The sequence below is a fragment of the Rhinolophus ferrumequinum genome, chromosome 19 (assembly GCF_004115265.2).
Source record: "Rhinolophus ferrumequinum isolate MPI-CBG mRhiFer1 chromosome 19, mRhiFer1_v1.p, whole genome shotgun sequence".
In the NCBI taxonomy this organism is placed as follows: domain Eukaryota; kingdom Metazoa; phylum Chordata; class Mammalia; order Chiroptera; family Rhinolophidae; genus Rhinolophus; species Rhinolophus ferrumequinum.
The window spans coordinates 6,029,460-6,053,720 of NC_046302.1; the positions used below are offsets into that span (position 1 = coordinate 6,029,460).

The 24,261-nt window shown below is 42.7% G+C and overlaps 1 protein-coding gene across 2 annotated transcripts in view; it reads right to left on the reverse strand.

Moving 5' to 3' along the window:
* IMPA2 (inositol monophosphatase 2) overlaps positions 1-24,261 on the reverse strand; it is a 64,480-nt gene that overhangs the window by 20,684 nt on the left and 19,535 nt on the right. The window contains exons 3-5 of one of the 2 annotated variants that reach the window (XM_033087469.1): positions 18,810-18,914; positions 9,008-9,053; positions 6,874-6,982 (exon numbers count right to left, since the gene is read on the reverse strand). In XM_033087469.1, coding sequence (XP_032943360.1) covers positions 6,874-6,982; positions 9,008-9,053; positions 18,810-18,914 — 260 coding nt within the window. The remainder of the gene's footprint in view (positions 1-6,873; positions 6,983-9,007; positions 9,054-18,809; positions 18,915-24,261) is intronic. The other variant, XM_033087470.1, reaches the window with a different exon arrangement.

The following is a 24,261-nucleotide window of genomic DNA, read 5'->3' on the forward strand; positions in this document are numbered from 1 at the left end:
ATAAAAAACTCATACAACTCAACACCAAAAAAACAAAAATTGAATTAAAAAATGGGCAGAGGACATGAAGAGACATTTCTCCAAAGAGGACATACAGATGGCCAATAGACATATGAAAAGATGTGCAACATCATTAATCATTAGAGAAATGCAAATAAAAACCATAGTGAGATACTACCTCACACCAGTCAGAATGGCTATCATAAATAAATCAACAAACAACAAGTGTTGGCGAGGATGTGGAGAAAAGGGAACCCTTGTGCACTGTTGGTGGGATTGCAAATTGGTGCAGGCACTATGGAAAACAGTATGGAGGTTCCTCAAAAAATTAAAAATAGAACTACATATGACCCAGCAATTCCACTACTGGGTATTTATCGAGAGAAATCCAAAACACTAATTCGAAAAAATATATACACCCCTATGTTTACTGCAGCGCTATTCATAATATCCAAGATACAGGAACAACTGAAATGCCCATCAATAGACAACTGGATAAACAAACTGTGGTACATTTATACAATGGAGTATTACTTGGCCATAAAAAAGAATGAAATCTTACCATTTGCAGCAACATGGATGGACCTAGAGGATATTATGCTAAGTGAAATAAATCAGACTGAGAAAGAGAAACACCATATGATCTCACTTATATGTGGAATCTAAAGAACAGAATAAATGAACAAACAAAACAGAAATAGATTCAGAGATACAGAAAAAAACAGATGGTTGCTAGATTGAGGGGTGTTGGGGGATGGAGGAGAAGGTGAAGGGATTAGAAAGCACAAATTGGTTGTCACAAAATAGCCACAGTGATGTGAAATACAGTATGGGAAATATAATAAAAAATGTTGTAAAGATTATGTCAGGTGTCAGATGGGTACTGCACTTAAGGGGGGATCACATCATAGATTGTGTAGATGCCTGACCACTGTGCTGTACACCTGAAGGTGATGTAGAATAAAACTGAATGTCAACTATAAGTAAATATATTTAATTATTATTTATTATGTATTATTATTTATTAATATATAATTACCTATATATTATATATATAGTCGTGGTATACAAAGTACAACATAGGGAATATAGTCAATGGTATGTACGAATGTACGATGTCAGAGGAGTAGTAGACTTGGGGAGGTTATCACTGTGAGGGGTGTAAATGTCTAATCATTATGTTGTTTTGTACACCTGAAAATAATAATAATAAAAAACTATGATTCAAGGAAAAATGAATTTTTTTTTTTTTAAGGACTTGAAATGACATATTGAAAGGACATACCATATACCTAGGAAAACTGACTCAGAACAAACAATACCTGATTAAAATTACTGTACTCTAAAGAAAAAAATATTTTGGGTATTCAGGCAAAAACATCAAAGTCCCTTATAAGGGAAAGAAAAATTGTCTTCAGACTTTTCAATAATGTGCTTACACTAGAAAATCATGGAGAAAATTTAAGATATTCAACACAAGAAAATGAAAGCCATGTGTTTTACTACCATAAAAATGGATTTTCAAGTTTAGAGGCCACTGATAAACTTATGAACACATATGAACTTAGGAAATATTATTCCCATAAACCCTTCCTGAGAAATCAACTGGAATAGTTCTCAAAGTGTGGTCTCTGAGCTTCTTTCAGGAATCTGTGAAGTCAAAACAAATTTCATAAAAATACTAAGACACTATTTGCCTTTTTCATCATGTTAACATTTGCACAATGGATAGACAAAGCAAGGCAGTCTTCTCTGCTACATTTGCATACTGGGGGGAAATGTGAGTTTTACTTAAGAATGATGAAGCTGTAAAAATTACTAATTGTACTAAGTCTTGAACCCTAAATACTATACATGTCATTTGAATATTCTGTGTGATGAGATGGGAAGTACACATAGAGAGCTTAAACTATAGTTATTCAGAGTTGGGTATTTGGAAGGTATTTTTTTGAAAATGAAAGAAGTGAGCCCATCATTTCAATTGCTAAGGTTGTCACTGATCGAATTCAAGTTGCAAGTGGAAATTAGAATTTGGGAAGACTTCTGTCCACCACTGTAAGCTTGACACCTTCCCAACACCCAAAGATTTCTCAAGAGGACAGTGGTGATATTTATGAATATGACATTTTAAGTATTTTTAAATGAAATATATCAACATTTGAAAAAGCTGAAACTCTCAGTGAACGCTTATTTTCTACATGACCAAAGAATGATGTTACAAAATCACCCATGAGCAAAAAAGATCCATTCAAAAAAGACAATAGCCCAATGGATTTCAATGTAACTGAGTACAAAATAGTTCATTGATATGTCATTAGATTTCATATGCAAGTAACTTTAAGAAACCACCACTTCTTGAGTTTTGGTGTAGCATCAAAGAAGAATATCCTCAATTATCTGAAAAGTCTATTAAAATATTATTCACTTACCCCCTTTCCAACTATTTTTCTGTGTTAGGTCAGATTTTTTTTCACACATCAAAACAATATATTACCACAGATTGAATACAGAAGCAGACATGTGAATCTAGTTGTCTTCTATTAAGCCAGACATTGAAGAGCTTTGGAAAAAATGTAAAACAGTGCCACTCTTCTCAAAAAAAATTTTTTTTTTTGAAAATAGTTATTTTCCATAAAAATATATTATTCACATTAATGAGCTCTTTATTTTAAAAGATAAAGATAAATTAGTAAGTATTTTTAAAAATTCTGTTCAAATTTCTAACATATAAATATAGATATAATTTAAACAAAAGCTCATTGGGTGGGATCTTCAATAATTTTTTTCAGGAATATAAACGGGTTGATACTAAGATCAAAAAGTTTGAGAAATGCTGTACTAGTACGAGCTTCACACAAACAAAATGGAGAAACATCGACATAAAGGATTAGTACTGGGTAAATCTACATTTAGCTGTGGGAACCAAGATTAAATATAAATAATAGTTTTAAGGCAAGAGCATAGCTGGTTGCTCTGCCAATGCATCTACAGCATGACCATCCAAAATTGGAAAGATAACGGAGAAAGGATCTGACAAGTAGAATATGCTCACCAATCGTGTTGTAGTTACAGAGAGTAAAAGCATATCATTTTTAGCTGACACACTGGAGCACATGGAGAGGGGGAAAGAGACTGCAAGCTAAGTGTAGTACTACTGATAACAGGGAATCAATAGACAATCATCCAAAAATCAGAGGACTAGGGATATTACATAAAAATTTTAATATAAAGAGAATTATTAGAATAAAAATATAAACTTCTTAATACCAAAAGCTATACTGAAACTGAGAATAAAAGCAAAAAACCCAGCTACTTATTTTAAATAAACAATGGAATAAACTATTAAAAATTTTTAATGGTTATCTATAGGGTAAAAAAGACAAGGAGAAAGCTAAACTTCTTTGAATATACTTTGTTTTATAGATATGACTTTGGAAGCATATACTTTTTTTACAAAATTACAAAATAAAATCAATGTTAAAAAGATAATCCTTCCAAATTAAAAATAAAGTAAAACAAATGTAGCTAAGTGATTCGATTCAGTTGGTGGCATAACCAAAGGAAACGAAGAACCACTTCAGACTCATCAATCTGACCCAGACCCTATAGGATATTTGTGAAGGACAAAAAAATTACAGAAAAACAAAACAAAACATCAAAAAATCCTTCACACTACTTTTAGTAATCATTTGGTGATAGTAGGGCTAGTATTGTTTCTTTGACAAGTGTCATGTGGGTGTTGTTGGATAAAGCAAACAAGGATTTAGAGACATTCAATTCATCATTCCTGGTGTCACTGTGCACTAGGGTTTTCAGCACAGGGCAGGGGAGACACACATAGAAGAGTTGAAAACTTGTAGTCATGAATTGGAATGGAGAACACCAGTATGAACTCATGAATTTCTTATTATAAAAACTTATTTCCTAAGTTCCGTCCACTGAAAGGGCCCAGTAATAAAGATCTAGGAGACACAAGGACCCCTAGGACCCAGATTATGACCTTGAAAGGCCATTTTCTGTAAGATGAGACAAGTGGAAATTTGAACACTGACTGGATACTGAATGATTTTAGGAACAATTACTAATTTTTGGAGTGGTGTGAATTGGTATTTGTGACTATGTTTTTCAAAGAATAATCTATGTTTTAGAGAGTCATACTGAAATACTGGTTAGAAAGTGATATCATGCCTGGGATTTGTATCAAGGAGTTCTTTGGGGTACTGGGAGTTAGGTGGAGGTGTGGATGAAGCAGGATTGGCCATGAGTTGGCAACACTGGAGCTGTGTGATGGGTCCTGTGGGTCCATTGTACTTTTTCTGTCCACTTGTACATGTTTGAAATTTTGCCCGGTGGAAATCCTTTACCCTTATCCAGTGTAGGTTTTTTTATTGTTGTTGATTTTTTTGTGTGAGTTGAAGACATTTCCAGAAAGGTATAATAGGAATCAGAAAACAGAGGCAAAGAAAGCACAAAAAGAAAGATTAGTGGTGGTTGCTTTAATGACTCTTTCCTCCGGAAATGCATCTTAATTTTAACAAGCGGCTGTAATTGATCCTGTGCAAAGACTCAAGTTTTTTCTTTAATAATGACTGTCATTTTGGGGTACTATGTGCCAGGGACTTTGCTGAGTGCTTTCTCTATATAATTTTATTTAATCCTCAAAGCTATCGTCATCATCATCCCACTCTATATGAGGACTGAGGTGTGGAGGTTAACTGACAAGTCTCAGCATTAGAAGGTCAGGATTTGAAACGAGGTCTGTAAAACACCTAAAGATTGTGCTGCTAGAGATACGCTCCATCACCTCCCATAGAAACCTAGTTACTCATCAAATAGATAACAACCAGGTTGACAACAACACACTAGATTTTATAAGTCAGAATTAAAAAAAAAAATCACAAAAGAGCTTTGGAACATGAGCAATTTCAAGACAAGTAAGAACCACAGCTGTGTTGCCAACAGTGGGGTTATGACAGTGTTTGAGTGATGAACAAACACTCTGGGACGGGAGGGCCTTTGATGATGGGCCAAATATAATGATGACCAAAGTCCCTGCCCATGTGAGTGGGATGAGCCAGTGCTGGAAAGTGACCCGAGAACCCCACTGAGGACGTGAAGTTCTAATGCATGACTGAGCAATGCCAGCAGCTGACCAGGAAGCTGAGTGTGTATGAATACTGCTGAGTGTTATAATCAAATGAAATATAGAGCAAAGTTCACATAAGCGTGTTTAATAACATGCTTCCTCACTACTGAGTTACACAATTCAGCTTGAGTGGTTTGCCTCCTAGCATGTGTAGCTGTAATTAATGCTACTTTTTACACAGCCAAACAAAATATTTCTGGGAGAGAGAGAAATGGGGCAGGGCTGGGACTCAGAAGTGGTAACTGGTTAGTGGGTCCTGCTGCTCCCGCCTCTGTCTGAAGCTTCTGGTGACCGTCTCCCCTTCCCCTCACACTGGGCATGCTTGTGACTCTCACGGGCCTCCTAGGGAGCCTCCTCAGTCTCCCCAAGGCGGTCCTGCCCCAACCTGTCCTTCACCAACAGAAGGTCACCTCCCTAACAGACTGAGGTCACACCACTGCAAGGAGAAGTCTGTGCCATAGCAAATACCTCCTGCTGTACCCAGATCAACATCTTTGGTGTCATAGAAACTCAAATACAAGAAATTAACAATTAACGCAGGGCTCCTATATGACCCTGCTCTCACCAGATCACAGCCGGAGAGCCTGATGTCCTCACTAGATGAGGAGCAGCTCAAGGGCAAAGCACATGTTAGTCCTCTTATTTGCCTCTGAGGTCATCTAGGTACACAGGTGTCACCCGAGGGAGGAAGAAAAGGCAGAACAGAGACAATGGAGAGAGGGCACTAGGAAAGAAATTTCTAAAAAAGAAGCTGGCAATGGGTAGAGAGGGGAGGTAGTAAGGAAGGCAGAGGGAGCTCAGAGAGGAAGTGATGACACCACAGACTGAAGCCATGGTGGTTAAATGAAATAACGGGGGTGGAAAGGTACCTCATGATGTCCTGCTGCAGAAACACGCAAGTGAGAAGTTAGCCGGAACTGCTTTCTACCTTTTCCGACCCAAATATAGATGTCATGGACGTTTTAAAGTCTTCTCCTAATCCATCTGCTCTTAGTCTCGGGCTCTTTATTTCTGCCTTGCAATTTTCTGTCCCCTACAGTATCTGTCCCACAAAGCAATAAAATATCACCAGTTTAATCAGTATGAGAGAAAGGCCAAAAAGTCAGTGAAACACCTAAACCAGCATATGGTTATTGATATGTAGTTATATAAGCAGATTAACAATATCGTAGTCCCTTTATAATAGTTACAGGATGGATGCCCTTAAGTTTCTGCTTTAGGAATAACAATGACAATGGAACATCTGTGGTGTGTGAAAACATGGCTTATGTACACAACTTCTGACAGAAACTGAAGCCAGCTGCAGTTAGTCCACATCCAGGGAGCCACAGACTGCTCCGGGATGACATCACCCAGGTAACATTAGGATGATTGACATTTACCTGGATGCTCTGAGGGCCAGGGCATGCTTCTGACTCTGCCCTTGGCCTTGGACTGCTAGAGACCAAATTGCAACTAGTGACTGGATTTCTTTTAGCATTAAAGATGAAAGATGTGAGTGCAAAATAGAATGAGCCTATTTAAAGCTCCTGGCCACATTCACAAAAACATTAAGATACAGAACTGGCTCAACTTCCAGTTCGTCAGGGACACGGTGTCCCTAAAAAGGGATTGAACTCTCAGCAGGAGATTTCCACCATCGTCTCCACCAAAAGGGTAATTTTTGGCATTTTCCATTCACATTTCTCAATCTGAAGTAAACTGAAACAAGCTGCATGAAGCCCCACCTGTCTCCCCGGAGACCTGGAGCCGCTGGCCGTTGCAGAAGGCACCCCGGCCTCTCCGGCCAGTGTACAGCCGCTCCTCTGTGCAGTGGTAAATCACTCCAAATTCAAGCTGTGGGGGGCAGAGGCAGGACAGAAAACAAATGCTGTTCACTTATTGGACATAGACAATAACACAGTAATTTAAAGGTGAAAGTGTTCTAGGTGCTCTGACTAATGCAGTGATGATGTGATAGAAAATACCTTTCAAAAGGGAATTAAAAAAATCAGCATCTAGACTCAAAACTAGACCTGGACATGAAAGCAAACTTTCTTTTTTACAATAACTATATTTAAAAATATACTAAAACTAATAAAACTATATTAAAAAATCAACATCATAATCAGGCATTAGTAACTGAAAGTTACTTTAAAAAGTTTAATAGTTTAGAAAAGTTTTTTTTTCTTCTGTGGGTAAAAAGGCTACTTGTGACTCTACTCAAACTCCACAGCAAACCCTCAAAATTGCTGACATGTGAAGAATGAAGAATGCATTTGTAATGCCAACAGAAGCGTAGAACCCAAGGACGGCCTGCGGAACACAGACATGATTCACCAAAAGGGGCTCATCCCTGAGGAGGCGAGTGCTAACCAGCGGCCACACGGTCACAGATCAGTGACAAGGCGTTGGATCACAGCTTCTCAATGAGCGACAGTGAAAACAAGAGATGAGCGTGAAAACAATGCTACCTGACAGGCATGCACATGTTTCTGTGTCTTTCCTCTACTGATTTCTCACTATTCAGGGTTAACAACAGCAGTGTGCTCGGTCTGGGGAGTAGCCAAGTATTCATCTCTCTGGAAAATGAAGAGAGACCCAGGCCAAATGCCTCGGGAAAGTCTTGGCCAGCCAGGGCTGAGCTCGACCACAGTGGAAGGGACTCCCCAACCTACAGGAATAGGGTTTATTTCTGCAAAGGATGGTTCAGTCAGCACTTAGCAAGGGCCTATAGCCTTCCAGCAATACTTAACCATCCTCCCGGCTCCACTACCCTGGCTATAAAGGGCTTCCCAAATCCAGGTCAGTCCTACACATCGGGGAGCCTGTGGAGGGTGGCCTGTGCCCTTGGGGCAAGCAGGTGGCCTAGAGGCCTTTGCTGACATGAGGAAACAGTAAGGAGAAGTGGGACACTCCCCGTGGCCAGGGACCCTCCACTACAAGTCCAGGCCACCTGTGTGCAGTCACACACACCAGACCCGTCTAAGGCTACAGCATTTTGCCCCCCACCTCTCAGTTATTAACACAGCCACCCTCTGAGGTAACTGCTCAACCCCTTACTCTGTTTAATGACAACACTTAACAGAGAAATGAGTGAGTAATTAACTCCTTACTCAAATTTCAATATTAAAATTCTTGCTTACTTTCAACTTAAGTACTTTTACATGGGTATAAACTTCTCTCAGTTTCCATGCTAAGGAATCTATGCTAACACTGAGGATTAACATGAACAAATGGTGTTCTAAAGGAGAGCTGCTTTGGATAAACATCGAACCCCCAGTGCTATTTAAATATAACTGTAGTAACTACAAGGAAATGAAGGCTTTTCTAAGTGTTGTTGCTTAAATTGACTAATAAAAGCTTAAGCCTCAGTCCCACACCTTTGTTGCAGGCCCTCTGATGGAGCTTAGTTCCAAGGGTCTATGGGAACCTGCCACAGCAACGTTCTCACACTAACAGCTAGAAGAACATGAAGAATACAATATTGGGATTAATAATAATGTCTTCTAAAAATGGGAGCTCTTTTTGTGTACGACTAGGTCACACACCCAGGGGGCAGATGGAGATTAACTTAGGTAATTTCCTCAGAACTTCCCCTTCCACAGTTGCGTCACAAAAAGACCATGGAAGAAATAAGGGCTGGCCATGGAGCCCCAAGCCTACACACCCTAAAACTGGTTTGCATGTGTTTACTTTCTCAGATTTGAAAAACACATACTTGGATTTACTAATCATGATTAAGACACATGACAAAGAGAGAAAAATAGAAGTGCAGTGGTTGAATCCCAGAAGGAAGATGACTAAAGGAAACCTGAACTAGAGGCCTGGAGACCTGATGGACTCTGTGCTACCCAGCCAGGGGCCCCACCCACCATATACCTCTTGGTTTACAGCAAATCCGATGCTTACTGCCACCGTTGGAAATCTGCAAAAGAAAACAGAATGGTTTACACTCTAAAACATAAATGGCCTCATACAAATCAACATGCAAACTCTTATGAACCTCTATGTGGCTGTGCAGCATCACTCGAGGCACAGAAGAACCTTTCTACAGTGTGGGTGAGTTTGTTTTTCTAAAAACTACTCTCCACAATTTCTAACTGCTTCCAAGACAAACAGGCTTAGCTGACCATGTTGTAAGATAGCTGATCTTGAAAGAAAGCAGTATTCTAAAAGTCACGCAAGACTGATGTAATTCAACAATGACCAAGTACCCAATTGAGAGGGACTGTAATAATCAGCTTTCTGGTTCTCAGAGACCTAAAGGGACATCTGAGCCCTCTCAAAAGGCCAGACCCATATCCCAGGCAGGGTGGAGCGGCCCCTGGGAGGCAACATCGCAGGCCCCAGTCCACAGCCTCCACCCAGAGGCTGGGTCTGGGGAATACCGTCCCTCCTTACCCGGTCTCCTGCATGAGCACCCAAGCAGCCAACAGGATGCTTGGGCCACAGCGGTCAAAGGCTGGCTGTGACACTGCAGTTTGCCTGCGTTTTTTTTTTTTTTTTTTTTATTTCTTTCAATGTTTTATTGTGGTAAAATACAAATATCATCAAACCTACTATCTTTTTTTTTTTTTTAATTTATTGGGGTGACAATTGTTAGTAGAATTACATAGATTTCAGTTGTGCAATTCTGAATCACATCATCCATAAATCACACTGTGTGTTCACCACCCAGAGTCAGCTCCCCTTCCATCACCATACATTTGATCCCCCTCACCCTCATCCCCCACCCCCCAACCCCCTTACGCTCTGGTAACCACCAAATTACGTTCCCCAGATTAATTTTCAAACCCCGTGGCCATCCTGTGGTCACCGACTGCCCTCCAATCCCCTCACCCTCCCCCCCACCACCCACTCCCCCCGCCCATCTAGCAACCCTCAGTTTTTCCTCATTGTCTCCCAGTTTCTGATTAGTTCATTCACTTATTCTTTTCTTTAGAATCCGCAAATAAGTGAGATCATATGGAACTTATCTTTCTCTGTCTGACTTATTTCACTTAACATAATGTTCTCTAGATCCATCCATGTTGTTGCAAATGGTAAGATTTCTTTCTTCCTTATGGCTGCATAATACTCCATTGTATAAATGTACCACAGTTTCTTAATCCAGTCATCTACCGATGGGCATTTTGGTTGTTTCCATGTCTTAGCTATTGTGTATAGTGCTGCAATAAACATAGGAGTGCATAGAGATTTTTGAATTGAAGTTCTGGATTTCTCCGGATAGATACCTAGGAGTGGAATTACTGGATCATAAGGTAGTTCCATTTTCAGAATTTTGAGATACCTCCATACTGTTTTCCATAGCGGCTGCACCAGTCTGCAATCCCACCAACAGTGCACAAGCGTTCCCTTTTCTCCACATCCGCGCCAGCACTTGTTGTTTGTTGATTTATTGATGATAGCCATTCTGACTGGGGTGAGGTGGTATCTCATTGTGGTTTTTATTTGCATTTCTCTGATGGTTAGCGAGGTTGAGCATTTCTTCATATGTCTGTTTGCCATCTGTATGTCCTTTTCAGAAAAATGTCTCTTCAAGTCCTCTGCCCATTTTTTAATTGGATCGTTTGTTTTTTTGGAGTTGGGTTGAGTAAGTTTTCCATAGATTTGTGATATTAATCCCTTATCAGATATATCACTGGCAAATATCTTTTCCCATTCAGTAGGATCCCTTCTTGTTTTATTGATGGTTTCCTTTGCTGTGAAAAAACTTTTTAGTTTGATATAATCCCACATGTTTATTCTTTCTCTTAGTTCCCTCGCGCGAGGGTGTATATCAGTAAAAATCTTACTCCGGGTAATGTCTGAGAAGTTTCTTCCTATATTTTCTTCTAGGTATTTTATGGTTTCAGACCTTACATTTAAGTCTTTAAGCCATTTTGAATTTATTTTTGTATATGGTGTAAGGAGGTGGTCCAACTTCATTTTTTTGCATGTGTCTGTCCAGGTTTCCCAGCACCATTTATTGAATAGACTGTCATTACTCCATCGTACATTCTTGCTTCCATTGTCGTAGATTAAATGGCCATATAGGCGCGGATTTATTTCTGGACTCTCTATTCTGTTCCATTGATCTATGTGTCTGTTTTTATGCCAGTACCATGCTGTTTTGATTACTGTAGCCTTGTAGTATAATTTGAAGTCAGGTATTGTTATACCTCCCACTTTGTTCTTATTTCTCAAGATTGCCTTTGCTATTCGGGGTCTTTTATGGTCCCATATAAATTTTAGGATTATATGTTCTATTTCTGTGAAAAACGACGTTGGCAGTTTGATAGGAATTGCATTGAATATGTATATTGCCTTAGGCAGTATGGACATTTTAACTATATTAATTCTTCCTATCCATGAACATGATATGTGTTTCCATCTATTTATATCTTCCTTCATTCCTTTCATCAGTGTCTTATAATTTTCTGAGTATAGATCTTTTACTTCTTTGGTTAAATTTATTCCCAGGTATTTTATAGTCTTTGGAGCGATTGTAAATGGGATTGTTTTTTTAATTTCTCCTTCTGATGTTTTATTATTGGTATATACAAATGCAACTGATTTCTGAATATTAATTTTGTATCCTGCCACTTTACTAAATTCATCTATCAGCTCTAATAGCTTCTTGGTGGAGTCTTTAGGGTTCTCTATATATAGTATCATATCATCTGCATACAATGATAACTTTACTTCCTCCTTACCAATCTGGATGCCTTTTATTTCTTTTTCTTGTCTGATTGCTGTGGCAAGAACTTCCAGAACTATGTTGAATAGAAGCGGAGATAATGGGCATCCTTGCCTTGTTCCTGATCTTAGGGGGAATGGTTTTAGCTTTTCCCCATTGAGTATGATGTTAGCTGTGGGTTTGTCATATATGGCCTTTATTATGTTGAGATAAGATCCCTCTATTCCCACTTTCTTAAGGGTTTTTATCATAAATGGCTGTTGGATTTTATCAAATGCTTTTTCTGCATCTATTGATATGATCATGTGATTTTTATTTTTCATTTTGTTAATGTGGTGTATCACATTAATAGATTTGCGGATGTTGAACCACCCCTGCATACCAGGGATGAATCCCACTTGATCGTGGTGAATGATCTTTTTAATGTATTGCTGAATTCTGTTTGCTAATATTTTGTTGAGGATTTTTGCATCTATGTTCATTAAAGATATCGGCCTGTAGTTTTCTTTTTTTGTGGTGTCTTTGTCTAATTTTGGGATCAGGGTGATAGTGGCTTCGTAAAAAGTGTTTGGGAGTCTTCCCTCCTTCTGGATTTTTTGGAAGAGCTTGAGGAGAATTGGTGATAATTCTTTTTTGAACGCTTTGTAAAATTCACCTGTAAAGCCATCTGGTCCAGGGCTTTTGTTTGTTGGGAGACTGTTGATTACTGATTCAATTTCCGTGGTGGTAATCAGTCTATTCAGGTTTTCTGTTTCTTCTTGAGTTAGCCTTGGAAGGTTGTACGCCTCTAGAAAATTGTCCATTTCTTCCAAATTGTCAAATTTGTTGGCATATAGTTGCTCATAGTAACTTCTTAAAACTCTTTGTATTTCTGCAGTGTCCGTTGTCACTTCTCCTCTTTCGTTTCTGATTTTATTAATTTGGGTCCCCTCTCTCTTTTTTTTAATGAGTCTGGCTAATGGTTTATCGATTTTGTTTATCTTCTCTAAGAACCAACTCTTGGATTCATTGATCTTTTGTATTGTTTTTCTGGTTTCTATTTCATTTATTTCTGCTCTGATCTTTATTATCTCCTTCCTTGTGTTCCCTTTGGGCTTATTTTGCTGTTCTTTTTCCAGATCCCTTAAATGTGAAGATAAACTGTTGATTAGTGATGTTTCTTGTTTCTTTAGGTAGGCCTGCAAAGCTATGAATTTCCCTCTTAGGACTGCTTTCGCGGCATCCCATAGATTTTGGGTCGTCGTGTTTTCATTTTCATTTATCTCGAAATATCTTTTGATTTCTTCCTTGATCTCCTGCTTGACCCATTCATTATTTAGTAATAAGTTATTCAGCCTCCATGAATTGGTGTGTCTTCCCGTTTTTTTCCTGTAGTTCATTTCTAATTTCATAGCATTGTGATCAGAGAAGACAATTGGTATGATTTCAATTTTCTTAAATTTATCAAGACTTGTTTTGTGGCCTAACATATGATCTATCTTGGAAAATGTTCCATGTGCGCTTGAGAAGAAGGTGTATTTTGCAGCATTGGGGTGAAATGTTCTGAAAATATCGATTAAATCCAAGTGGTCCAATGTATCATTTAAGGCTGTTGTTTACATATTGATTTTCTGTCTGGAAGACCTGTCCCTTGTGGTCAGAGGTGTGTTGAAGTCCCCGACTATAATAGTGTTACTGTTGATCTCTGCCTTTATGTCAGTCAGTACCTGTTTTATATATTTAGGTGCTTCTATGTTGGGTGCATAGATGTTTACTAGGGTTATGTTCTCTTGTCGGATCGATCCCTTTATTATTATATAGTGCCCATCTTTATCTTTTAGTATGTTCTTCATTTTAAAGTCTATTTTGTCAGAAATAAGTATTGCAACTCCAGCTTTTTTCTCGTTTCCATTTGCATGAAATATCTTACTCCAACCCTTCACTTTCAGCCTGTGTGTGTCTTTTGTTCTGAGGTGAGTCTCTTGTATACAGCATATACAAGGGTCTTGCTGTCTTATCCAGTCAGCCACCCTATGTCTTTTGATTGGAGCATTTAATCCATTTACATTTAAAGTGATTATTGATAGGTACATAGATATTGCCATTTTTAAATTTGTAGTTAGGTTGTTTTGATCTTTCTTCTATTTACAGAAGACCTTTTAGTATTTCTTGCAATGCTGGCTTGGTGGTAATAAATTCCTTTAGCTTATTTTTTTCTGGAAAGCTCTTTATCTCTCCATCAACTTTAAATGATAGCCTTGCTGGATAAAGCAATCTAGGTTGTAGGCCTTTGTTTTCCATCACTTTAAGTATCTCCTGCCACTCCCTCCTGGCCTTCAATGTTTCTGTAGAAAAATCATTTGATAGTCTTATGGGAGTTCCCTTGTATGTAACCCTCCGTCTTTCTCTTGCTGCTTTTAGGATTCTCTCTTTGTCTTTAAGCTTTGCCATTTTAACTATAATGTGTCTTGGTGTGGACCTGTTTGGGTTAATCCTGGTTGGAACTCTCTGCACTTCCTGGACTTGTATGTTGGTTTCCTTCATCAGGTTGGGGAAGTTTTCAGACATTATTACTTCAAATATGTTCTCAATCCCTTGCTTGCTCTCTTCACCTTCTGGTATTCCTATGATGCGCATGTTGTTGCGCTTGATGTTATCCCAGAGGTCTCTTAGGCCATCTTCATTGTTTTTTATTCTTTTTCCTTTTTGTTGTTCCGTTTGGGTGATCTCTGCTACCTTGTCTTCTAAGTCGCTGATTCGATCCTCTGCTTCATCTAGCCTGCTGGTAATTCCTTCAAGTGAGTTCTTAATTTCGGTAATTGTGTTCTTTAGTTCCAACTGGTTTTACGTTATGATTTCTACATCCTTCTTTATGTTTTCTCTAAGCTCGTTTGTTATGATTTCTACATCCTTCTTTATGTCTTCTCTAAGCTCCTTAAACATTCTTATCACCAGTGTTCTGAACTCTGTCTCTGAGAGGTTGGTTACGTCTGCTTCATTTGGTTCCAGTTGTGGAAGCTTCTTCTGTTCTTTTATTTGGGACGTGTATCTTTGTTTCCCCATTCTGGCTGACTGTGTTTATTTTGATATATTAGGTAGATCCCCTAGAGTTCTTAGTTCTTGCTAGGTTATCTTGTGTAGTATGTGTCCTTTATATTTGACTCGCACCACGTCGTCCTCCTCCGCGTGTGCTCCAAAGGTGAGTCTTGTGTTGTGTACACTGTCCCGTTCAAGAAGATCTTTAATTGCTTCCCGCTAATGAGCAGGTGGGGTCAACTCCTGGGCTGACCTGCCGTGAGACTTGGCTCTGCCCCCCGCAGGGCACTCTGCTGCGTGAGGGTTGACCACCCCAATGTGATTTGGCCTCTATGGGCTCCAGAGCCTGCCGAGAACCCCCTCTAGGTGTGTGACCTGCAGGTCAAACCCGGCTGCACTCCGATTTGGTCTGGAGTTGGCCCCCAGATATGCCGAGTCCCGTGCCACCCAAGCTGGGCCCCGGCAGGGAAGTCCCAGAACAAGGCAAATCACCAAGCACAGCAGCAACGACAACAGCAAAGAGGAAAGAAAAAAAAAAAAAAAAAAAAACAGCCGATAACCCCCGCTCGACACAGGCAAAGATATCAAAGATACAAGACAAAGCAAAACAAAACCAAGCAAAGCAAAACAAAGCAAAACAAAAAGCAGCGACCGTCTCGGCCTGAGCCCATCAAGCAATGACCAGGTTGTCCTCTGCTGTACCAAAGAGCCCCCTGCTTATTGCGCAGGCAGAGCCGGTCACCTGGTGCTCAGAGAGACTTTGGGACTGCAGACTTAAAAGCGTGGGCCTGAGGGGTCTGGATGATAGTCTCCACAAAGTCAGTGCAGCTTCTGCCCTTGTCCGCACGTATGCCCACCGAGAGGAGCACCACCAGTCCTTTGTCCAGAGCTCGTGAGTCCTAGGGCACTCCTTCAGTGTGTGTGTATGGGTGCGGGCGGGAGATTTCTGATCTGCTGACCGTGCCTCACAAGCTGGGCCCCGGCAGGGCAGTTTCAGAACAAAGCAAATCACCAAGCACAACAACAACAACAACAACAAAGAAAAATATCAAATACGTTCACATGCAAAACCACCTGATAACCCCACTCGACAGAGGCAAAGATATCAAAGATATAAAGACAAAGCAAAACAAGACAAAACAAAGCAATACAAAAAGCAGCGACAGTCTCGGCCTAAGCCCACCAAGCAATGTCCAGGTTGTTCTCTGCTGTACCAAGGAGCCCCCTGCTTATTGCGCAGGCAGAGCCGGTCACCTGGTGCCCAGAGAGACTTTGGGACTGCAGACTTAAAAGCGTGGGCCTGAGGGGTCTGGATGATAGTTTTTACAATATCAGTGCAGTTTCTGCCCTTGCCTGCACAAATGCACACTGAGAGTGGCACCACCAGATATGTGACCAAAACTCTTGAGTCTTAAGGCACCTCTTCAGTGTGTGTGTGTGAGTGTGGGCAGGAGATTTCTGATCTGCTGAAAGCCCAGAGCTGCGTCTGCCTCACTGCTGATCTCCGGGTGTGTCTCGGCCGCTGCACCCACCCCACCCTAGGCAAGCCAGGAAGGGTGGGGGCTGGAGATGGAGGGGTCTTCACTCTCCCAGCCCAGCCGTGCGTCGCCCTCTTCCCGCAGGCCAGAAAAGGTGGTGGCTGGGGGTGGAGGCGTCTCTTCTCTCCTAGCGCAGCCAAAATCACGCACACTGCCCAGTCTGCCTGGGTCAGGGCTGCCCGTCAGGCTTCCCAAAGCGTGAGCTTTAGATACCACTTCTCGGTTCAGGGGCCGGTTTAAGTCTCTGGAAGGGCGGGGTAGGATTGGGAGAGCAGGGCGGGGGGGAGGGGCCTAGGTATGGAGACTGCGCCCCCCATCCGCCGCAGGGCGCGCCGCCTTCCCGGCTGGAGAAATCAGCCGCGGGACGCAGGGAAAGAGCCCGCCTCCCGGTCTCTGCGCTCTCCGCTCCGCCTGGGATCCCGTGCTTGCCCGGCTCCGTGGTTTTCGGTTTTCGCCCCCGCCAGCTGAGGCTCCGCTGGGGGCTGGGCTCTCCCGCCGCTGCCGGCCGGGCGCTCCCACGCCGCTTCTCCTCCTCCTCTCCTTGCTCCGTCCAGTTAGCTTACCCCCAAGAATTTCTTAGCTTCAAGCAATCCACGAATCTCTCCACTATATTGTGTGGTGAGCGAAAATTTCCTCGATGGGTTATAGTTCCCGTTTGCAACAAGATCCGGAGGAGAACTCAGAAAGTGCGCCCTGCTGCCGCCATTCCTATGACGTCACCCTTTATTTTATGATTTTGTTGTTGCTGCTCTGCGTCTTCAAAATAATCTCTCCTTTAAGGGAAGATCATCAGAGCTTAACAACAAGTAGGACAAGGAAAGGCTGGGTATTGCTATCCTACAGGAAAACCACGAAACCAGTCACACATGGATCTGAGCACTGACTGCCAAGGTGGCAGCTGTGTGGCACTGTTGTCCCTGGTGGCTGGCTCACTAAGTAAGTGCACTGTGCACCAGCCTTGGCTTTAGTTCCAACTCTCAGAAGAGCTTTCTCCCACTTGCTTTAATCCCAACACTGCCACTGCTGCACATAAGGGTGAACAGGTCTTATCTGACCTAGAGTGGCTAAAGGCTTCCAGATGTCTTTAGGTCATTAGAACTGCTATGGCTGTGGCCTTGACAGTGTTCTGGAACTGTAAGGGTCAGCACCACAGTTCGTTCTCCAACTGATGTTCTTCTCCAAGTTTTCTCTCTGGCCCCACATTCCCCTTGGCCCTGGGGCCACTGGGGCCCATGAAAAGCCCGCAGGTGGACATGTGGCCTTCACCACACCTTAGGGCTCAGCCCGCCCTGTCCCTATTACCAACATGCAGGAATGGTGAGCAAGACAGAAGTAACAGGTGCTCCACTCAGCAAACACAGAGGGGAGACCTGTGATTCCACATTAACTCCCCAGGGGAGTGTCAAGCTTTAAACTTATAGTCTGGTGACACTGTTGCTGTCACCAGATGGCACTATGCAATTGCCTCAAAAGGATCACCTGTGTGGGCACGACTAACTGAATTCTTAAGATAACCCACATTTAGAAAAGAGTGATGATTAACATGCTACAACAGAACTGCTTTACATACTTACATGTAAACATACTGTTTGAGGTAACTCATGGAGGACAGCACCAAGAGCAAGGACACTATCACCTGGCTGCGCTCACATCTTCTCACTTTAAGTAAGGAAACGAAGCATTTCCTCATCCCCTGTGGCCAGGGCTCTCAAAGTGTGGTCTAAAAATGCAGATCCACAGGCTGCCCTACCCACTGAACGAGGACCTGGGAATTGGCCAGGAATTTATGCCAACCAGCCATCTGGGGGTTCCAAGCATGTCCTATTGGAGAACCACCTCTGGGAAAAATGTCACTTTCAGCACCCTCAGTCCTGGACAAGTGAGTGCAGCTGCTACAGCCCCATTGGTCAGAGCTTCTGGGGCCATGCTCTGTCACCTCCCTGGGCTCTGCAGATCACTTCTGTTCCACTAATAGCACGTCTGACCTCCCTACAACCTACTGCTCTTTGGCTGTCATTAGCCCAGTCAGATTAGGACTGGCCAGCTTCTGTGGGTTCCTCATATCGTCTGTCATGGTGACATGAGGTTTACTCCCACCTCTGACGGTGGCTCTGGAACATCACCCCTCATCTGCCCATCTACACCTCAAGCTCTGGCAGCAGCTGGGCTGCACACACTTGCTTTCTAACCCTCTTTGCTTCTCCAGGGTCCTCCTTAATTCAACCCAACATATTAAAAATAACAAACACAATAGTGTTTAAACAAGTGAAGATTTCCTACATGCTCTGAGAGTCTCTCACAAGTGGAAAACATCTTAAAAATATCAAGACTTGATCACCTTTTTATGAAACTATAAACCTATTAGCCTCCAAAAATGCTGCTTCAGAAAAGACAAAATCTTAGAGGACAGTTTAGGCATTAGAATGGAGTGACCTGTACTTATGTTCACCTGTGCACAAAGTTGCAGGTGCCATCAATGGGGTCGACGATCCAGGTGGGACTTGGGGTGAGCACGCACTTGGCCCCGGCGGCCGCAGCCTCTTCCGCAATGAACCTGTGGTGGGCAGGAGCTCAGCCTGAGAAAATGCACCAAGAACTCAAGACAAAGCACTTCAAATTGTTTCTGGTCTCTCAAAGACAAAGCAGACACAGTAAAGAGATTTCATTATTGTTACTCTGGGTCAAACAGAGGCAGAGTCTGTAACAGACCATTTGTGTTTCTATTTGTCTGCTATTCTACTTAGCAGAATTTAGAAAACGCAAAGTGACACCTTGAATTTTGGAAAAGTATCAGGAAGTGTGAGCTGGCCAGGCAAAACAAGAAATACAGGAATGAGGAACCCTGGGAAGCTGATCTTATAAAAGCAATACTGAACTCTGTTTTAACTTTAGTCTGGAGGTGAGAAGGCCCAGGACACATAAGAAGAAAGAGCATGAGGAACACTGGCCACGGGGCAGCATCCAAGCTCGGATTCTCCTGCTAGGAGTCCTGTGGCCTGGGGCAGACAGCCTCACTGGACCTGAGGCATTAAATGTCACCTACAGCTGACACCTCCCAGGTTTGTACTCAGCCTGGCCTCCCCTGAACTGCAGACAAGGTGACAATTGCATCCATGCCCACCTGTCCCTGCCATACATGCTCAGGCTCAATGGGAGCTGACAATTCACAGAGGCCCTCTCCACTCTAGCCTCTGGCCCAGGAGCCTGGGGCGGGGGAGCTGCCCCACAGGGCACTCATGCCCCCTGGGAAACCTGAGGGAAAGGTGAAAATAGTAGGAGAGTGAGGTTAGGATACTTGCCTGCTCCCTCCCTTTGAATGTCCCCCCACCCACCAGTGGAAGCCTCTACTTCTCTCCTCTCCTCCAGGCTCTGGTGCCTCCTCCCCCATCCCTGGCAGTCCCCACAGGAGCACGGCCTGTCTGCTCCCAGCCTCTGGCCCGGCACCACCCTGCATCAGCTGTACTGGGCCCCTGTCCCGGGCCTCCTCCTTTGTAACTAGTCCTCTGTAGTCCAAGTCCTGCTGGAACCATCCTCACTTGAGCGGGACACCTACTTCCCATTAGGAACCTGAGCAACCAACATCTCAAAATTAACCTACACAAAAGGGAGCTCCTGATGGTTGTTATTCACATCTATTTCAGCAAAATGGCACTGCCAAGGACTCAGGCTAAAAACTAGGGCAGGTGTCCTCAGTTCTTCCCTCCTGTCCTCGTCCCTCCTCCAGCACCGCACACAAGTTCGGCACAGCATGACGACATCCATTCAGGCATCGGTGTGTGCATCACAGCCGCCTCTACAAACTGCTGTCCCTGCAAAGCTGGCCTCCCGGAGCTGCTCCTGGGAGTAAAGAAAATATTCTATCTAAAGCAGATAGGACAGTGCTTGGTATACAAGGCTTGGTACATGTCCCTAATTGTCACAGAGCCAGGTTCACCAAGGGTGGGGCCTCTGCCCCTGCACTGCCTTGTCACCAAGAACTGGTCTGTGGCAGGCACTGAGCAAATATTTGTTTTATGTGTGAATACAAGGCCCTGCTGAGAGGTTTTCCATTAGCCTCTCATGTCACGTCCATGTCTGTACTACAGAAAAAGGAGACCTGAAGGCAATACATTTTTACTAAGAAGGAAACGGAAGTGAAAAATGAGAAATGCTTCATGACCTGTTGCTGGCATTTGGTGTACTGTCAGTTGTGGTCATCAGGCAGCTGCTCAGGCCCGATGTCAAAGGCTAAGAGGTCAGAGCACTGGGAAGGCTGCTTCCCCTCGGACTCAAGGCACTCTTAGAAACCACTTTCCCCAAAGGAACCATGTGTCCTAAGATTTGGCACCAATGAACTTGTGGATGAGATCAACATCATATCATAAATGAAAAGATTGAAGTGGATACTTCTGTAACTGTTCTGTCCAATACAGTAGCCCCTAGTTACCTTGGTCTGTTTAAATTTAAATAACTTAAATTAAATAAAATTTTTAAAAATTAAAAAATTAGTTCCTTCATCTCACATTTCAAATGCTCACTAGTCACGTGGGCTAGACAGAGGCTATCAAAGTGGACAGTGCAGACGGAACATTTCTGTCTTTGCAGGAAGTTCTATGGGTCGGTGTTGTCCTGTCTATAACACTGTGAAATAAGAACAAGTGCCTTGCATCCTGATGTCACTTTTCAGTAAACTACAGTGCTTTTGCATGCACTGTAACTCATCTGGTCCTGACAACTCTGGAATCACTATTTCCATTTCATAGATTATGAAATTCAAGCTCTATATGCACACAAAGTCATCTAGTCCCCTCCATCTTATAAATTATCTGGACATGCATCAGTATATATGATGAGTGTAAATATATCATTTTCAGATTGGTGTTACCATCTTCTCCTCACTGTGGTCCCACAAAGCAACCCACAGAGGAGCAGGCAAAGCACTGAGGTTGGGGAGCACTAACTGAGACACCTGAGAAACTCACACCCTGAAAAATGACAGCGGTGCAGGAAAGCTTGGGTGAGCACATCTGCCCCTGAAGCTTACAGTCTAGAGTGCGACCACATGGAATGCAGCATTGGCTCCTTGCTTTTGCCTGTTGCGTATCGCCTCCTCCTGCTGGGAACTGCCTCCCTACTGTCACTTCCCTCCATTGTCTAGTAGATCCTTTGGATCACATAATCCAGGCAGGCAAGTCTATATGAAACAAATGCCACAGTGAAAGACATGGAGCAGTCAGAGGAGCCAAGCCCCGCAGGGGTGTGGCGAGGCGGTGAAGCCGGAATGCCTAACGCGTGATGTGCAGAAACAGGTGATGTGCACAAAGACCCACTCCACTTAGCTGATGATTGAACGTGGCATTAGCTCTGCGTGGTTTTCTTAGCCAGAGATTTAGGGAATTAAATCTATTTTCAATGTCTTCTTCTGTAGCTACATGATTTTCCCCTGAAATGGCTTGTGATTATATCCTTCAAGAAAAGGATCCACACCCTAAAAATACACATATTAGGGACCAAGTGCAAAGCTTAACTTGGGCACGAGTTTGATAAAGCAGTGAGAAGACATTACTAAGGTCAAGATGGGACTGGAAATGACTCACGTGTCAAGGTCAGTTCCCAGGAAAACTGAGGAGGAACGTGGAACGTTTTTCCTTTATAATCAAACCTGATTTAAAGTGGGAAGCTGGTATCTACCAAAGTGGAGGGGAAATTGCCGGGGTCTCCTGGAAGGAGGAAGGGAGAGCCTCTTGCAGGACTTAGATAACATGCATGTGAGAGAGCACAGCCTGCAGTACAAAGGCCATTCTTTCTGCACACTGACAGGGCTTCTTCGGACACACAGGGCCAAGAGGTCTGTTAGTTAATTAGCAAAATATATGGGACGCAGTCTTTGGGGTTCACCAAGCAGCTTGTTTGCAGCAGCACCCATAATGCTCCTGTTAACACAGCTTTTGTTCTGCACAGCATTTCTGATGGGAGTAACTCAAAGCACTCATACTGAGCCCTGATCTGTATCAGCAGTTGGTTTTTTACACCCAGAGTTCTCCGCCTCTTTATCCAGTTGCCTAAGTGAAAGGAGATGGAAAGCACACCCGTCACCTCCCTACCTATGTCATGCCTGTGGGCGACACTCTGGGGCAGGGCCTCCGGGAGGCTACAGGGTCAGGGACCGTGTCCACTCTTGAGGCACCAAAAATATCTCATCGGTATGTGGGGAGGGATGTAGAGTTTTTATTCATTTAAACCTGATTGTCCTTGTGTGGGAAGCTAATACCTATAGAATGGGAGAACATTTCCCAGCTCTCCACAGAGGGAGAGAGGACATCAACTTGGACGAATGGAAGTGAGAAAAGAAAAAGTACGATCTTCATGAGGGCACTGGAACATCTACTAAAAAAACTATACGCACGACTCAACTGGAGGAGCTCAAGGGCAATTTCATTCCTCTATCTAATGTACAAGAGGAAAATAGCAACTGGGGTAAGGTTCAAAATTTGGTGACAAATTAGAACGATACATTCTGCTGTATCATTTAACTATTTGTCTTTTCTTCTAATAGTTGCAACTTATGATTTTGAGAGCCAGGTGCACGTGGGCTTTTCTTCCCAGCTAGTTTATTTCCTCTGTGACAAGGTCAGGGTCACTCTTTAGGTCACTAGGGAGCCAATTCATGTCCCTCAGCCTCACCTACTCAGGCCACAGCCCTACCCACCTCTACAACCTCGACGGCTCTGCTGACCCGGCATGAAACACAGTGGGAACATGAAGAAAACCAAGTTCTAGTAGGCAGGGCTGGGAACATATTTTTTCAAGTCCAGGACTGTGCCGGGCACACTGCAGGGCACAAGGGTCACCACAGTGGACAGGCCCCATCCTGCTATAAAGGGGGGCAGGGCAGGCTGCTGTAGATACCGGCAGCGCAAGTTGCTGTCCTCCTTCCTTCGCCTGTGTTAACCCAGACAAAAGGGAAAGAACAGGTATATATACATATGGTTCAGTGATGCTACTGAATATTTTCAGAGTTGCAAAACCTGGATCTAACTCAAAATCAACTGCTGACAGGATTAAGCACCCAACAGAGGCAGGCCTGGATGGAGACTGTGAAATGTGAAACTCTCAACCTCGACCTGCTGCTTTGCTTTCTGTCAGTGCCACCATACGCCAGCATCAGTGTAGGAACCGCAGAGCGGAACTTGGCTGGGTCCCTTACTCCGAGGTGAGGACATCGAGACTACGAGGAAGTGGAGGAATTGCTAAAGCGAAATTGCTAAAGCGAGGGGCAGAAGCAAGTTTAAGCCTTACTATTCTTTGATTTAGTCTATGCCTATCTTTCAGATCAGGGACCGACTTTGGATTTCATGAATGAGTAAACTAATAAACCAGGGAGGCTACATCGGGTTTCTTATTTAATTAAAAACAAAATAGTTGCAATCTATATTTAATATTCTTTCATGAGAGACTAAAAATGAGGAAAGACATAAGCTCAGAATGAAGAAAGTCCTTCCAAAGAAAGGATGACAGGCAACTTTCTGCTAACATGTTTCAGGGATATATGAAAATACTCTGAATGCAGAAAAATTACAATATACTATTTTATTTTGTAATATGAATGCAATTTTTTTCTCATCTTAAATTTATCAATTTTTCTATGATCTAAAATATAATTAAATGCCCAAATTCTGGTGCTTTCTTTTAAATATTAGTCACTGGCAAAAAACCCAAACTTGACCACAGATATGTTGAAAAATGATTTCATCTAATTTGAATTTTCTAGGCAAACTGAGCAGAGAATAGCAGCAGCAACATCCAGCCTTCCCCTATGTCCCAGCATTGCCCTCAGAGCCGAGAAAGAAGTGGTGGCAAAAAGCCAGGGCACTGACATGAGGCAGCCATATCTCTGCCCTCACGCCTGGCCAGCACGAGCT